At 57.2% G+C, this 16,975-nt stretch overlaps 1 protein-coding gene across 1 annotated transcript in view; it reads left to right on the top strand.

Annotated features, from left to right (window-relative positions):
* Positions 1-4,325: 4,325 nt before the first annotated feature.
* ZFPM1 (zinc finger protein, FOG family member 1) overlaps positions 4,326-16,975 on the top strand; it is a 34,480-nt gene continuing 21,830 nt past the window's right edge. The window contains 1 exon segment of the mRNA XM_055818795.1: positions 4,326-4,545. Within this exon segment, the coding sequence (XP_055674770.1) occupies positions 4,506-4,545 (40 nt within the window). The 5' untranslated portion in view covers positions 4,326-4,505.

Raw genomic sequence — 16,975 nt, 5'->3', positions numbered from 1 at the left:
GGATAGGAATGATCCTGTAGCTGACCCCAGCGGGTTGCAGGGTGGCTGGGTCTGAGTGGAGGGTGCCTGGCATTGCACAGAGCCCCTTAGGGGATTTCTTTGCTTCTTGCCACCACCCTAAATTTTCCTCAAGCTGCTGTTCGCTCTTCAAGCCCCCTCAAATCCAGCCAGCCCTTCTGCTCAGCTGCACACCCAAGTTTCCGAGCTGGAGGTGCTTTAAGCCTCTCCAGAAAGCCTGGAGGATAACGGGATCCACCATGGTTGTCATGCTGCTAGCAGGGGCTAAAGATTTATTATTTTTTTTCTTGCTTTTGAGTCAAATCTGGCCGTTCCATGCACAGCAGGAATTGGAACCCTGGTGCTCACATCCCTCTGGTCGTATGTGCGTGGCAGGGACCACAGGCACCCGCAGGCTCTTGCATCCCTGAAGCTGAATTGCCTTCAGGCAGGGGAGCCCTGAGCCTGGGTGGCTGCAGGGTGTGGGGATGGGGGAACTGGGGAGATAATGCAGGAGTGACGCACCCGCCCAGGGACTCCTATCCTGCCAGCAGCAATGCCCCTCAAGCTGCAGCCCAGTTTTGCAGCTCAGCCCCCAGGAACGAGGGGATCGGTCCTTCTGTGAGTTAGAGCATCGCCCCTATAGTGGGAGATTGATGGGGAGAAGGAAATAAGCGCTGAGAAATCCCAGCCTTGAATGTGGGGCACGAGAGCTGCTCACCCGCACATTCCCACTGGGTTTCAGTAGCATCCAGCATCATTTTGTATCATTTGTTTTAACTCAAAGACCTCTGCACTGCCACTGCAGCTCTGGGGAGCCCTGCAGCAACATCTCTGCACAGGACATGCCCAAGCCATGCCCAAGCAGCGGAGGGACATGCCTAAACCATGCCCAAGCCATGCCCAAGCCGTGCCCAAGCCATGCCTAAGCCACAGAGGACCCTGGGCTTCCAGCAGCTGCCTGGGGCTGAGCCACAAACAGGTGACAAGTGGCACCCAGGGCCAGGTTCTGCTGGGTGGGTGGCAGGGCCTACCCATGGTCAGGGGCACCAAGATGCCATTCCTCCCTCTTGGGACAAAAGCAAAAAAAAAACCTTAAAACATGACTTTTTGCATCTGGAAAGAGCTGTTTCTACAGCCCCAGTGGAGCTGTGCCAGTAGGTAATGCCACCAGCTGGGCAGCCTGTGGTCCCGCTAGCACCCAGACCCCCTCAGGGTGCTCAGCGCAGCACCCAGCATCTCTGCCACCCACCCCTTGCTCGTGAAATATGGCCGAGGCAGTGCCTTAGCTTTTCCCATTTACATTCCTCCGCCGACACCTCCTCTCCCTGCGTCTCTAATAATATCACCCCAGATTAATTGGCACTAATACAAATGTACACAGCTCCATAAAAAGATGTCACCTCGCTCACAATGGGGGAAACGGCTGCTTGCACATTATCTCTGCTCTGCAGGCGTGTAATTCACTCCTCGGGAAAACACGCTATTTATTCTGTTACCCTATAACAATCTCTCTGCAAACACAACGGGATCGGAGGCAGAGGAGGGGAAACACCCAGACATGCCGCTGTCACCGGCACCATGCTGGTTGTCCCCATGCAGGGGCACCCATGGGTCCCCCGCACGCCGGGGTGGGATGCGCGGGATGATGGGGCAGGGAGATGGGACGTCCCCACACTGGGGATCCGGCCCTTGGCCCAGCATTGTTTGATGTGACTGCAAATTCTCAGGCCTAGGGGGATCTAAGAGGCTTTGGGATGGTGCCAAAAAGCTAATTAAAAGGACACTGGCAAGGAATGTGCGCAGGGAAGGACTGCAACCTGTTTCCTCCCTGTAGCTGGGCCCCCCTTCCCGGGGCAGGGCTGCATGCCGGTGTTCAGCACCCCATGGCTCCATCCAGGCTTTTTTGGCTTCTTACAGCAAGGGCGAGCTGCAGCCCCCCGAGGGTGTGACAGTGGCTGGGGTCTGTCCCACTGGTCCCTCGAGGGATGCTGCCACTGCTGCTGCTAGCACAAAGAGCTGGGAATAGCCAACGCCCCCCTGCTGCATTCTGGGGAGAGGAAATTTGGGCACCCTGTGTGTGTCCGCTCCCGCCGAGCCCCCGAGGTCCATGCAGTCAATGGTGTTGCATTTAATTAGATGGTTTGTCTAATTGTCTTAGTGTAGGCAAACACACCGGGTAAATAACCTGGGTGCTGTGAGCGGTGCCAGCGGGCGATGCCACGCATGTGCTGGAGGAACCCGCTGGCTCTGCAGCACTGCCCCGACCCCAAAACACCCGCGGCTGTGCCGGCAGGGATGGAGACCCCCCAAAAGCTTCAGCTCCCCATCACCCAGGCCCGAATGGAGCCAGCACCCATCACGGCTGACGCAAAACAGAGGCCACTCAAGCCTCCTTGAGGCCGACCCTGCGAAGCCATGGCAGGGAGCTCAGCACACCCGTGAGCGGTGGTGGGGAAGCGGAAGGCTCTGGAAGCAGAGCTGCCTGCCCTGGGGTGTGATGGTCTCCAGGAAGGCTGCGACTCGGGGCCAAATGAGGTGAAAAACGCTGTCAGGATCCTTTTGGGGGGCAGGCGGCCAAGCGGGGGGGTGAGCAAAGCCTTGTCCTTGGCAGCATCTCCCTCCCTCGATGGTTTGGTGTTTTTTTTTCTCCCCTGGAACTCTTCTTAATTCCTAACTTAATTTCTTTTGACATCCTCATTGCTGGCTTGACCTCTTTACTGGAATCATGTGCTGCTTAAAACTCATTATCCCACCATTGGAACAGGAAGTTAATTAAAAACCCTTTAAAAAAAAGAAAAAGAGGGGGAAAGAAAAAAAAAACCACACCCCACGTCAAGGGATAGATGGATGGAGAGGGGACACAGCCAAGCTGCTGTGCCGTGCCGTGTCCCTGCAGCCCACCAGCCCCCCGCTCCCCCCCTGATCAAAAAATGGCATCAGTAATTGGGGACTACCAACTGTCAGTGTCGGTAACCGTGCGCCCCCCCCCCCCCCCCCGAGCTGAGACTGGCCATGGCTGAGGGTCAGGTGTGACAGAAATGGTGATTTTTCACAGAGTATTCCCATCACAGACCCAAAATATAAGCAGCTCCTGGTTACCCCACAATTAGCCCTAAAATCACCACCTGGCTGCATGCTCGTGGCGAGGATGGGCTCATGCGGCTGGGGTGGTGCTGAGGGGGGATCCCAGCACCCCCGTTGTCCGTCCTCCCCAGCCAGGGTCACAGTGACTCTGGAAGTCACAGGTGGGACTTTTTGGACCATCCATCTACAAACCAGCAGGATTATAAGAGGGATTTGGGATGCTAAAGAGAGGCCCCAGGGACCCCACAGAAATGTTTGGGGGGGGCCTCAGAAGGGTTTGAGGGTCCCACAGGAGGGCTTGAGGACCTCCAACGTGGGGGGTGGGACCCCAGTGGGGAGGTCTGAGGTCCCAGAAGTGGGTATTGGTGACCCTGTGGGAACTTAGGACCTTCCAGAAGGGGTGTGAAGGGGCAAAGGACAACTGGAACCCCAAAGCAGGGTTTGGGGACAACAAAGGAGGGGTTGGGGTCCCAAAAGGGGGCTTAAGGACCCTAAAGGGGGGGTTGGGAGTTCCAAAGGAGGGGCTTGAGGACCCCAAGAGAGGACTGGAGTGCCAAACGAGCGTGTTGGGAATCCAAATGGGGGAGTTAGGGACATGCAGGAGGGCTTGGGGACTCCATGGAGGGGCTGGGGTCCCATGGGAGTGGTCTGGGGACCCCAAAGAAGGCTTGGGGACCCCAAGTGGGAGTTGGGGACATGCAGGAGGGGTTGGAGACATCGAAGGGGAGTTGGGGACATGCAAGAGGGGTTGGGGACCCCAAGAGGGGGTTGGGGTCCCAAGGAAGCAGCTTGGGGATACCAAAGGAGGCTTGAGGACCCCAAGTGGGAGTCGGGGACACGCATGAGGGTTTGGGGACAGGCATGAGAGTTGGGGACCCCAAGGCAGTGTCAGGACCCCAAAGTGTGGGGGACACCGGTCCCAAGGCAGGGGGCCGGGGCCCTCGGGGGGGGCGTGTCACCCCAAAATGGGGCTGAGGACGTTCGCAAAGCTTTGGGGACCCCGGCGGCGGACGGCGCCTGCGCCCCCGCAGGGATCGGGCCCCCCCAGCGGGGGGGCGGGCACCGCCCCCTGCCCTGCCCCGCCCCGCCCCACGCCGCGGCGGCGGCTACGCCATCCGGTGGGCGTGGCCTGAGGGGGGGGGCGGTGGCCTATGGGCGGCCGCGGCGGTGCGCGGCGGGGGCAGGCCCCGCCCCCGTGGAACGTTCCGCGGGTTTGAGCCGCCGCGGCGCCCCATTGAGAAAATCCCGCGGCGGCGGCGGCGGCTCCGCTCCGCCGCGCACGGCCCGGCCCGGCCCCGGCCCCGGCCCGGCAGCGCGGGCGGGCGGGCGGGCATGCGAGGAGCCGGGGGCCCGCCCGCCGCCACCCACCTGCCGCCCGCCCAGCCGCCAGCCGGGGCGCCGGGCTCGCCCCTCGCCGAGCGATGTCCAGGAGGAAACAGAGCAACCCCCGGCAGATCAAACGTGAGTGTCCCGGTACCGGCGCCCCCCCGCTGCCGCCAGCTTTTCTGTCCTACCCCCCCGCCCTTTTCTTTTTTTACTGCACCACCCCTTCGGCGCCAGCACCCCCGCCCCCGGTGGAGCGCGGTCCTCCCCCGGTACTACCTGACACCCCCACTCTGGTACCCCCCCGGGACGGCCCCGGTCGGTGCCCGTTCCCGCTACCGGCCGCCCCGCTTTGGTCTCCGTCGCCGCCGCCTCCCTCTGCCCGTCGCCTCCCCCCGCCAACGCGGTGGCTCCGGTACCGGCTCCCGATGGGGCCCCGATAAGGCTTTAAAATATTCCGTTCTGCAAGTCCCGTCCTGATAACATCGCTCTGTCGGGACGGCCTGAAATTGTGATCTTATCTCCCCCGCCTGCCTCCCATCCAGCGCCGTGAGCAGGGCGAGGGGCACCCCAGACCCCCCGCGGGACTCCAACCCCCCCCGTCCCGCCCCGGGCACCCCAGCCCTGCCAGCAGCCCCGAGCCCTGGGTCTGGCACTGTCACCCTGCCAGGGGTTCCCCTCTCCGCACGGATACCCCCCGCTGGTGCCACCGGACGCGTGTGCCATCGTCCCCGCTGACCGCCATCGTCCCCCGCCGGCCATCCTGGCCTCAACACCTTCGCCCTGCCTGGGGGCCCCTCGGCTCCCACTTCGCACTGCAGCCCGGGTGGGGATGGGGCCGTGACAACCAGGGCTGACAGCAGGAGGGACCCCCCGGGGGTCCCGCAGGCCTTCGGCCACCATCCGTGTCTCCCCGCACCGAGCAGCCATCTCCGGAGGGTCACGCTCCCCACGATCCCATCCATCGATCCCATCCATTGGCTGGGATCTGGTTTCAGTCCGGTGGGGATGTGCCGGCTGTGCTGAGAAATTCTGCAAAGTGCTGGAAGTTTTTCGGTGACGGGCTGAGCTGGCTCTTCTCCCTTCCTCTCTGGTGTGTGTATGTGCGTGTGTTTTTTTCCCCTCGAGTCGATGGAAGCAGGCGATAAGAGGGAGATGGGAGGATAGGGAAGGCTGGCCACCATGTGATAATCTAGCTTTATCTTTCTCTTGAAATAATTGCAAGGCTGAGTTGCACCTACCTGTTTCCCTGCCTGGGGTGATTGCTCTGGTGATAAAGCTCAGCTAGACTTTTACCCTGGTAGAGTTAAAAATAGTCCCAGCTGCCTCCTATTATTTTTTTTTTTGGTGGTGGTGATAGTTTTCTCCTTTAGCTTTATCCAACTTCTGCGGCTTTCTTTCGGCAAAAAGCCCGGCTGCCCAGCGATCCCTCCCTGGCTAACCCCAGCTCATTAAACCGGGAGCGTTGAGCGAAGCGCGCAGGAGCATCGCAGCCACCAAAATAACGCCACCGCTGTGGGTGACAGCTGCGCATGGGGGACACGCCGACGCTGGGGTGCCCACCTGGTCCCAGCACCCACCAGTGTGGCCCTGGGTGCTGTGGAGGAGGGGGGGAAACGGGGCTGGATGAGGCCGTGGCAGCTTGGCTGGGCGAAGGCGGCTCGTACCTCCTTCCTCTGCTGCTTTTCTGCAGAGATGTGAAGAAATGATAAAGTGGGAGGCTGATCTCAGGCCGCCAGCGATGGCCAAAACTGATTAAAAGCTGAAAGCTTGGAACCCTTCCTGTATGTGTCAACATGAAAACAGTCATTAGAGCCGGCGAGCGCGGCGAGAGCGCCTTGCCGCTGCCTCCGACAGCTCTGCCCGCCGAGGGAAGGTATGCATGAATCAGGGCTCCGGTAACCAGACTCCTCTCATGTACAGACCGGACCTGTTTCCACAAAGTCTATCCTTTTTATCATCTCAGCTGGAGCATTAAAAACCTCCTCCAGATTGGTATCTGCTGATTTTATTTTCCTGGGTGACGCTATGTTCTTGCTCTGGCTTCGTCTCTTCTGGGGTTTGGGTTTTGTTTTTTCTGAAAGCTCGATGCGATGCACAGATAGGCTCGCAGGGGAGATCGCTGGGCGAGCGGGCGATTGCCAAGAGCGATAAGACAAAGATCAGACACCGGACTATATTTAACCGGCTGCTTTAACCTTCTTCTTTGCTTTTTGGGCTGGAGCAATGTAATGATGGAGGGGTCTGGGGGTACCGGTGAAGCAGGGTCCCTCCAAGTCCCCCTCCCCGGCAGCACTCGCTCTGCCCACAGCACCGCTGGCACGCGGTGGTGAGGCTTTGAAAGCCGATTGCATCTAGATGGTGGCTTCCAATAGCGGAGAAAACACCCAGAGAATTTTATTTATTTAATTTTGCAGGGTACCTGTCCGGGGAGGACAGTTGCTTTTCACCCCCTGCTCCATCCGTGGCTGTAAAACCCAGCAACCTCCCTGCAGCTGCTGCTGCTTTATAGGGGTTTTGGTTTTTCTTTCTTTTCTTTTTTTTTTCTTTTTTTTTTTTTTTTTTTCTCCCCCCCTCTGTCTTTTGTTCTGCTGGTAGATAGATGTGAGGGGCTGATAGAGAGCAGGAGCTGATCTCCAACCCAGATAGCCTGTTATATTTATTAACTTCAAACATGGGAGCGCGGGCACACAGCTGATGCGCCAGGCTGCTGGCAGCTGCCTGTGCGTGCACTCGCAGCGCCGGGTCTTCCGATGGGGGAAACTGATAAGCGGGAGATTGATCTCATCTTGCTGATGTGCCTCTCCCTCTGTTGTTCTAATATAGATATTATTCTTTTGGGGTTTTTTTCCTTCCAAAATTAACTGGAAGTGAACATTTTTGTAGTAGTTGCAGGGGCCTGTTGGTGGGGGTTTTTTTTCCTCCCGCCCCCCCCCCCCCCCTTTTTTTTTTTCCTTTCTATTCTGCTTTCAGCTACAGCAGATCTGAGCTCCTGATAAGTGCCCAGGCCTGATCTCCATCCTGATAGAGATTGCCAGGGGAGATAAGGACCCCTTATCTCTCCCCACCAGACCTGAGCAGGATTCGCTACAACAACAAACACAGCAAAGAGAGGCGAAAGGGCTCCAGCAATTTGTTCCATTGCAAACATGATTAATGCAGGTGCTTTAATTATCTGATGGGGGGCAGCTGCGTATGTATTTTCATTTCTCAAGGTGTGGTGTTACCCCCCCCCCCCCATGTGTGCTGTGAAACAAGCGTTGAGAGCTGAGCTCTCCCCAGTGCCTGTTATCAGCTGCAGATGTTGCATTAGTTTGATGAGAGCTTTGACTTTCCTTCTTGATCGTTATCTCCGGTTCTGCTCCACAGCAAGCGCAGGGGCTGGGGAAGGGTGGCAAAAGCACTGTCATATTTTTTTGTGTGTGGATTTTCTTTAATTGCTATTAGATGGTGTTAGATAACAAGTGCATCTGCTCTGTTAAACCCTGCCGCCTCTTGATGAAGTGGTTTGGGCTGGGTGTTTTGGTTTTTTTTCAGCTTTTGTTTTTTGGTTTTTTCCTTTCCTCTTTTGTAAGCTCAGCGGCTCTCTGGTCCTGCAGGGGGTCGTGGTGCCGAGCAGGGGGTCGTGGTGCCTGCTGGACTGTGGGAGCCATCCTTCTCAGGGGCTTGGAAAATTGCGTTTCTTGTAAAGATGACAGTGGCCAACTCGGTGTCTATTTTTAGCTGCGGCGTGGTGAGCTGGTGGCGTGGGATGCTCCTGGCACGCCTCCTGCCCGCTGCTCTCCCGCTCCCTTCGCTTGCTGACTCGCTCCTTTCCTTTCGGTCCGTGCAGGTGACTAACTGCCTCCACTTGCTTTCCCCCGACCACCACCTCCCATCACTACGATGATGCTGCACTTTTCCATCACCACCAGCCTCTGTGCCTCAGTTTCCCCATCTGCACCTGCCAGGGAAGGGATGCTCTGGGCTGGGGTGGGCGGTGGGGTGGGGAGGGTTTGCTGATGGCTCCCCAGAGATGAGCTGGGTGCCGGCAGGGCCTCCCAGCTCCGCTCCCAAAACCAGTATTTTCTGCACCTCCTCAGGGGCTGCCTCAGCACTGCAGCCCCCTCCCCATGCTGGGCTCCTGGCATCCCGAGGGTGGCATCCCTGTGTCCCACATGTCTGCTACACCCACTGACGCTGCCTGCTTCCCTGCCAGCCCCTCCCCTCTTGTGCAAGGCCCCCCCGAGGCATTTGCCAGCCCTGACTGAGTGGCATCCCAAAGTGATGGCTTGGTGTTGGCAGGGGTGCAGGCAGAAAAGCCTTGTGGCACATCTGCTCCTGCAGCAGTTCTGCCCATCCCAGCTGCTGCCAGACTCTTGGGATGCACTGTGGGTGACACTGGGGGCTCCCAGAGGTGAGGACCCATCGTGGTCCTCAACAGTGGGACGAGGCATGGGGTGACCCAGGCTGGGCTGGCAATACTGCAGTGCTGGTGGGATGCATCTGGCAGAGCCGCAGCCTGCCGTGGTGAGCTCTCTCAGCCATCGCCAGCTGTTTCCTGATGGTAACTTAGCAGCACCACAGGGAAGCCACGCTTCTGCTCGGTGGAGGGTTTGGACCAGCTGTAGGAGACGCTGGAAGAAGTTTTTCTCCTCTTCCATAACCAGTGGTCCAGGTGTGAGCATCCCCACAGGCCCTGTGTCTGGGACAGGGGTTGACACTGTGCTCGGCAGCTGGTGACCAGTGGGACAGCATGCCTTGACATCTCACTGGAACAGTACATCCATTTACAGGGCTCTGGGCTGCCCCATGCCGCCAGCCCCGTGCTTTGCTGCCTGTGGGACATGTCCCAGGGCATCCTGCAAGCCCGTTCTGGAACCCTGCTTGGGGTATATCCCCAGCATGGCCCGCCCTGGCCATCTTCATCTCTGCATCGGGCAGGGAGGATGCGTGCAGGATGCTCAAAGGGTGAGTGTGTGGGGTACCTGGCAGCACGGCAAAACCTGTTCTGCTGAGAGCCCCGGCACACGTCCCTGCCGGCAGCCGCGGGGCGGGAAGGTACTGGCGGCTGCGCCAGCAAGGCTGCGGCAGCTTTGGCAGGCGGCTGCTTCCAGGGCCTGTGGGTGCTGGGGTTGGGTTGGTTTGTGTCTGCTGCCGCTCTTCCACCTCCTGCAACCCTGGGGGACACCCCCCCATTGACCCCTCCCTGAGCAGGCGTGAAGCCATGGTGATGCCTGCACCGTGGGGACCATCCCCAGCATCTCATGTCAGAGCAGGAAAGCCACCTCCAGCTGGGATTTACGGCTCTGGATCTGAACTTGTGCTGTTGGGCAAGGTCTTATTTTCCATCGTGAATCATGAGGCCACCTAACAAGCTGCAGGTTCCCCTTTCGCCAAGTTGCGAGCCGGCCAGCTCGGCAATCAGGGCTTGGGAAGAAAGCAAGCCTTTCCTCACGGGTGTTGCAGTGGATTGTGCAAGGTGATAGTGCCACGGCACAGGTGATCCGTGGGTCCTGGAGAGGGGCAGCCCCGTCCCTCCCCAGGGAGTCAGCGGAGCCACCCAGCGATGGCAGCATCCCAAAGACAACATGGCATCAAGTCACTGGGGAGCCAAGCCTTCCAGCATCACTGTGTCCACACGCACAATCTGCAGCATCCCTGGGGCATGCCATGCTGTGCCACGCTCCCAGCCCTGTGCCAGCCGTGGAGTCGACACCACCCGCATCCCTGGGAGAGAAGGGACAACGCTGCCCAAACTGGGAGCGGCAAGGCCAGCACAACCTGGGGAAGGAGCCACTGTGCCCTGCTTGGGATTGGTGAATTTGGGGTCACATACACCTGTTCTGGGAAAAGGAAGAGGATGTCTTCCATGCATGCTGTCCGTCTAACTGTTTTAAAATAAATTATTTGCCTTGGAAAATGCTGGCTAGGGTGATGCTGCAGAGAGAAAACCAGCCCAGATGTTCCACACGGCAGCACAGGCTAGCACTGGGACCCGAGCCTGCCCAGCAAGAGGGATGTGAGCGGCTCTGAGCACTGGTCAGAGTAAGTGGGGGAGATGGCAGGAGCGGAGAAACCTTGTGCTTTTAAGATTTTATTATTTAAGAAGAAAAAGTGGAAAGCTCCTCTCTGCCAGCCCCACATCACGCTCTGGCTCTGACTCCTATGGCTGTGCCCAGGGCATGGAATTTTCTTCCTGGGCGGAGAAGAAATCGGCTCCCCACTGTTGGAGAAGAGCAGGAATAGGAGCAGGAGGCCAATATATCTTTTTCTTTTTTTTTTTTTTTTTCTGTGACACGTCCCATGACTGTTTTTGTTGCCTGACTCAGGGCTTTTGGACGCTCTGGCTTGGCCAAGCTGCTGTCCCACTGCTTATTTTATCAGGAAAGTTCAAGTGTTTCGGGGGTAATACAGTTCCCTCTTCCGATGGCTGCCCGGCAAAGGCTCTGCATTGTTCCTGCAGCAACATGTTTTTTTGGAAGGGATGAAATGCCGAAAGGAATGTAACTGCTGACCTTGGGCTGCAGTGGGGTTAAGGAGTGTGTGCCTATGAGTCACTCCAGATAAGAGCCTTCCACGGCTTTTTTCCTCCAAAATAATTCTTTATCTCCTCTTTCTCACATCAACATATTTTCTTGACATCTCCCGTTTGATAGCGCGTGGAGGAAATGTGCTCCTCTAATTTGTTCATCTGATGAAATGTAGATGCATTGTTTTCTCTTGTCCTTGGTGAGCTGGGGGTTGGTGCCCGGGCCTTTGGGGATGCTCAGTGAGGTCGGTACCCAGAGCTTTGGGGATGCTCAGCGAGGTCAGTGCCTGGACCTTTGGGGATGCACCTCGGGGTCGGCACCAAGGGCTTTGGGGATGCTCAGCAGGGTTGGTACCCAGGGTGCACGTGCAGGGCTTTGGGGATGTGCCTCAGGGTCAGCACCCAGAATGTGCAGGAGGATGCCCGAGCAGGAGAGCATCACCCTGCGCATCACCCAGCTCAGGGGACTACGGGGAGGAAAAGCTGCTTTTAGCTTCCCCCCCCTGCTCCGCCGGGAAGTTTGGCCGCTCGCTCACTTCTCTGTCTCCCAGCTGAGGCCTCTCATGCTACTTCCAGCTCCTATGATAATGCGGAAAGTTGAACTGGCCCCATTACTGCGCTGCGATGGTTGCCTCGATAACGCCCCGATAATGGCAGCGATAGCGGCAGCTCGGTAGCCAATGGCTCTGCCGCTCCTCCCATTAACATTCCCCACCACGGACCGGCTCGGAGCTGCCTATCTGCTCTCCATTTCCACTCCTCCGCTAGATAAGAATGGAAATACTGACTTCATAGCTCACTGATTAAAGTGTCTGGATTTCTTGATAATACACAGATAAATTATGTTTTTCAAAAAGAAGGTAGGGAAGGGAGTGCGAGGGGAGGGAAAAACCTCCAGTCCATTTTTATTATTTTTTTTTTTCCTTTCCCTCTTTCTGGCCATGCCCTGTGGGTTGGGGTTTTTCTGCTCCAGAACCCCTCCCCAGCCTGCGACCGGGGCTGTGCTTTCGGGGACGGGGGACGGGTCGTGGTGGGCAAAGAATTTTTGGGAGCCATGTGGATGGGGTGCATCGTGCATGCAGTCACATCCCTGCACTGGGATGGAGATGCTGCCCTCAGCTGCCAGGGACCCGATCACATCACAGGGGTGTTTGGCTTTGCCAGCTGCAGTGATGCCACATGGCCGGGATGCCAGTGCTGGCTGCAGCATTGTCGCATGGGCTCTGGCTGTTCCCAGGGGCTGGCAGCCGCCTGGCAGGGCCCAGGGATGCTTGGGAAGCATCTACCATTCCACACCCATCTCTAGCCTGAGCTGTACTCGTTCTGCTGCTGGATGATGCCTGGTCCAGCAGGATGCTTTGGGACCAGCCTCATCCCGCTGGCCCATCTGGGCTTAAAAATTATGTTTGAATTTCCTCACTCGTCCCCACTGGAGCAAATGAGGCTTCCAGACTTTTTGGTTCCTTGCATTGGAAAAGGTATCGACCGCAAGAATCTAAGTTTGTTTCGTCTAAATATAAAACTAAAGAGCAAACAGTATAAAGTTCATTTTTTAATGTGCTGCCCCATTCCAGTTGGGCTGCTCTCTTTATTTTTTTTAGGGGAACTGTGATAAAAAGCAGTGATAAAGCCAGGACTGTTTTGTGTAGGAGTCGGTATCTGCGTTATCTATCTCCCTTTTTCACTCTCCGAGCAGCTCTGTTGTTTTTTACTCTTATCTCACTCCACCAAAATGCCAAGAACAGGAAAAAAAAAAATCAAAAAAATAAAAAGAGGCAGCGCAGGCACACGCGTTTGCACGGAGGCAAACTCTGTGTCCGCAGAGCTGGGTGTGAACGGCCACGCTGCTTGGAGTTGGAGGAAGAGGAGGGCTGGGGGTGCCAGGTGAAGGTGCTGGCGATGGAGGGGCTGTGCCACAGCAGGTGCTTGCACTGGTCCGGCAAGGGCAGCGAGGCCGGGGGGTGGGGGGGTGGGGGTGGGGCTGTGGTGGTGGGGGTTTTGGGGACAGTGCTGTCCCAGCTGCTGTTGGTGACTTTCATCTGCCGGGCTTGGTGCCAGCAGCCCACCCTGCTTCTGGCAGGTGGGCCACCCAACCGTGCTGTACCCTCTCTGGGTCCTTTTCTGCTCCTGGACTGGAGCACCCTCGCACCCTCCAGCCCCTACTGGTTGCTGGAGTGTTGACAGGAGAGCCCGAGGTGGTCCAGGATGGCACTGGGCACCCTGGGGACACCAGGGACACCCTAGCTGGAGCATCTTTGGTGATGGGTCTGGTGGCCTTCTGGGTCACATCCACCATCCCCCCTGTCCCCATCCCTCCATCTTTGTCCTCGCCTGGTGCTATCATGGACTGAAGGTCTCAGAGTGGAGGCTGAAATCTGTCCCCATTCCCTTCCCAGCAGCTTTTGGCAGTGGGATGGTCCCAGCAGACCTGAAACGGCTTCCCACGGGGAGGGGGACGGCTCCAGCGCGGCATCTCTGGGGTAATTTGTCGCTAGATTAGCAGAGAGCTTGACCTCTGTCCTTGCCGTCACCTGGTATTGATGGGCTCTGCAGGGCCATGCTGCTGGCTGAGCATCCCCCCACCCCCAGCCATTCCCGACCAGAATAGCTTTATTCCGGGTGGGAGAAAAAGGACCATAATTGAGGGGATTTTCACCCAGAAAATCTCCCTTTGGCCAGCAGCCGTGAAGTCACGCAGTGCAGGAGGTGCGGTGGCCGTGCCACCTTGCACACCCCTGGGCAGCTGGAGCCTGACCTTCACGGATGGAGCTCCTTTCCGTGTTGGGGGGGTATCCAGCTGCTCCCTGCCTGTGGGCTCGCACCAGGCTGCCCCAATCCTGCCCAGATCAACACAGGGTTAAACATCTCAAACTGCTCTTGGATGGGGATTGGGATGGGGGACACCCTCGGGACCCCCTGGTAAGGACCGGTCCCTCTCTGCTGGCTGCAGAGGGGCCCCAGCAGCTGCCTCAGTTTCCCTTCCGCACGTTGAACATCGTCTCGCCCCAGCTCCCCGCCAGCCGGGAAGGCAGGACCATGTTAAGCATCGCATCCCCTTCTCACGGAGCAATCTGCTCCCATCCATCTGATGTGCCGGGGCCGGGGACGGCTCTATTAGACTCTCTTCTCTCTTAAAATCTATCAGGGCGTTATCGACCCCATCTGAAACGTAAAGTCACTTCATTGTCATTGTCCCTGTATTTTCTTTCTCATTATTTTCCTGTGCCCCCCGCGGCCCGTTCCCCCAACCCCCCCAGCTGCTGTTTGATATGATGCGGGCTCTCTCGCTATTAGTATTAGTAATCGCGGCCCCTGAAGTGAAACAATCTCCTGTAATCTATCAGCGGTTTATCGGCCCTATCTGAGCGCCGGGAATGGCTGGGCTCGGCGATGGCGCCATGCTCGGCCGCTGATAAAGTTACAGAGTTCAGGCGGTGATGAATGTTAAGTAACTGCACCCCGCGCAGATAGGATATGGACTTGGCAGGGGGAGCAGCTCCGGCTGAAACCAATCTCTCCCCTATCAGCAGGGCTGCTTTTTCTCAGGCTCTGCTTCTCTCCGGCTCTTTTCTTCCCCAACGGTTGCAAGTGGGGGCTCCCCCGGGGCAGCACTGCTGTGGATCGGGGAGGGATGCCGGGGGTGCTGTGCCCCAGGGGTGGAGCGGTGGGGTGCTCTGGGGTGCTCTGCATCGCCGCCGTGGGGGTGCCAGCCCCGGTACGTTTTTGGGGTGGTCAGGATGCTGCGGACATGGGCATCCCCCCCATTGGTAATTGTAGCATCCCCCTGTGAGCACTTGCAGCATCCTCCCCCACCGTAAGCAATCACAGCATCCCTACCACCTCCATTCCCCCACTAGCCTTCATTCCTCTCCTAGATAAATTAGGCCTAAATACGTTATAAATTTAATCATAAATTATTGTAAATACCCATCATGAGCATTCACAGCACTTGTGCCCCACCCCATGAGCAATCACAGCATCCCATACCACCTTCGTTCCCCCTACTATCCCTCATTTCCCCTCTTGGATAAATTAGGCCTAAATACTTCGTAAATTTAATTATAAATTACTATCAGACCCCTCCCCCCCTCGCCAAGCAATCGCAGCATCTCCTCCCACAAGCAGCTGCAGCATCCCACCAGCAATCACAGCATCCCCACTACCTTCATTCCCCCACTAGCCTTCATTCCCCTCTCCTGGATAAATTAGGCATAATTTAATAATAAATTATTACAAATACATTATAAATCCCCTCTCCATCTACCAGTTCCCCAAACACATATTTTTTTTCTCCTTGCCCTTTTAACACAGGGCACCACGGGAAGGGTTGGGGTGAGTTTTATCTGGGGGTGATGGAGAAGGGCCCCATATTAGAGATAGGTACCGCTGGAGCCAGCCCCAGCCGCTATCGGCCCCATGCATGGGGCTGATATTTCATGTGCCGATATCCGCAGGGGGAGCCCGGCCCTAGGATGCTGCAGCCGGACTGATAGGGGAGAGGGTTGATTTGGCCTCAAAAAGGTCCATTTTCCTCCGGAACAGGAGTCTGGGGGCAGTGTCTCGCCTGGGACCCCTGATTTTGGAAAGCATTGCAATGTAATGCTGGATCCCAGCAGCAGCAGCAAAGGGGAGGGAAAAAATAACTCCCGGGATAACGTGACCTTTGAGGACCCGCGTCATTTCCCAGCCACCAAAACCTCGTTTGCCCTCAACTGTGGAGCTTGGCATCCCCGATCCTCGGAGAACTGGCTTGGGGGCATCTGAGGTCGTCAGAAAAAGCAAACTTTAATACGTACTGGGGAAGAATTGGGTGAGAAGAGGCAGGCTGGTGTCCCATCAGATACTGCTGGGTTTTGGATTTGCAGCCCAGGTTGCTTTCTGGGTGTTGCTTGCTGCGGGGCAGACATGGCATAACCCTGCTACAAGACCCTGGGGAATCCCCGCGCTGTGCCGCACCCCACCGAATCACCAGAGACGGTTTTGCAGCCAGTGCAAGGAAGGGTCAGGAGTGGCTGCTCCCCTCTCCAACAGTGGCTTTCCTTGGGGAATACCAGCCCCGTGCCCGCTCCTGCAGCCCTTTGCTCACAGCTGCAAAATTTGGGGGGAAATAAAGAGATTTAGGGGCAGCGGCACTGCCTTGAGGAGGCGATGCCAGAGCTGGATTCCAGTCATGAGATGATGGGTGAGCATCGTGGTGACGCTTCATGTGCCCCAAGACCTGGTGGGGAGCCTCACCCAGCTGCTCTGGGGCTTATCAGTTTATTACTATTTTTTATTTTTAATTTGAAGGTGTAATCAGGGCTGGCTTGTGTATGTGTGTATATATATGTGTGGAGGATAAGGAGGAGGTGGAAGGATGAAGAGAGCCTCCATCCCACTGCCTGCGTGGTCCTGCTGAGCCCTGGGTCGGGGGACGTTCCCCGGGTCCCCCAGCGTGACAGGGTGACCCCGGGGCCCAGCACCCTGGGGTCCCACCGCACGGTGAGCTCCGAGGCGCCTGTAGATGAGGTTTGGGGCATGAGGCTGCCCAAAGGCGGGGGCTCGCCCCCGGCACTGGAGTCAGAGCCCACCCACGGCCTCCCACCTGCACAACATTTTCAATTTAAAAACCCAGTACGGTTTTGGCGTCAGCTGCGAGCCGATGAACGCCAGACGGTGAAGGCGGGTCGCCCCCAGCCTTCGTTTTCAGTCCAGAACCTGCTCTCTGCCACTGGGACTGTTCCTCCTCCTCCTCCTCCTCCCCCTCCTCCTCCTCCTCCTCCTCCCCCCCTTCCTGCTCCAGAGCCGGTGGGAAAGTCTGGGGCTGTTGCTATTTTCTATCTGTTGTTGAGGCCTCTTATCGCTTTGCTCTTGTCTGCGTGCCGGCTTTCAGAGCGGCCAGGGTCTCACTCCTTGCAGCCCGGAGAAGTCCCCCCTTTTTATTTTCTATATTATTATTTTTTGCTTTGATTTAATTTACCGGCTAAGCACAAAGAAGCAAGAAAAGGTTTATTGTTCCTGCACCGGGAGAACCTTAATTTGAGTGAAATGATCAAATCATTACCTGGGTAACGATGG

Source organism: Falco peregrinus, chromosome 14 (assembly GCF_023634155.1).
Source record: "Falco peregrinus isolate bFalPer1 chromosome 14, bFalPer1.pri, whole genome shotgun sequence".
Taxonomy (NCBI): Eukaryota; Metazoa; Chordata; class Aves; order Falconiformes; family Falconidae; genus Falco; species Falco peregrinus.
This window is presented reverse-complemented; position numbering and strand designations above follow the sequence as displayed.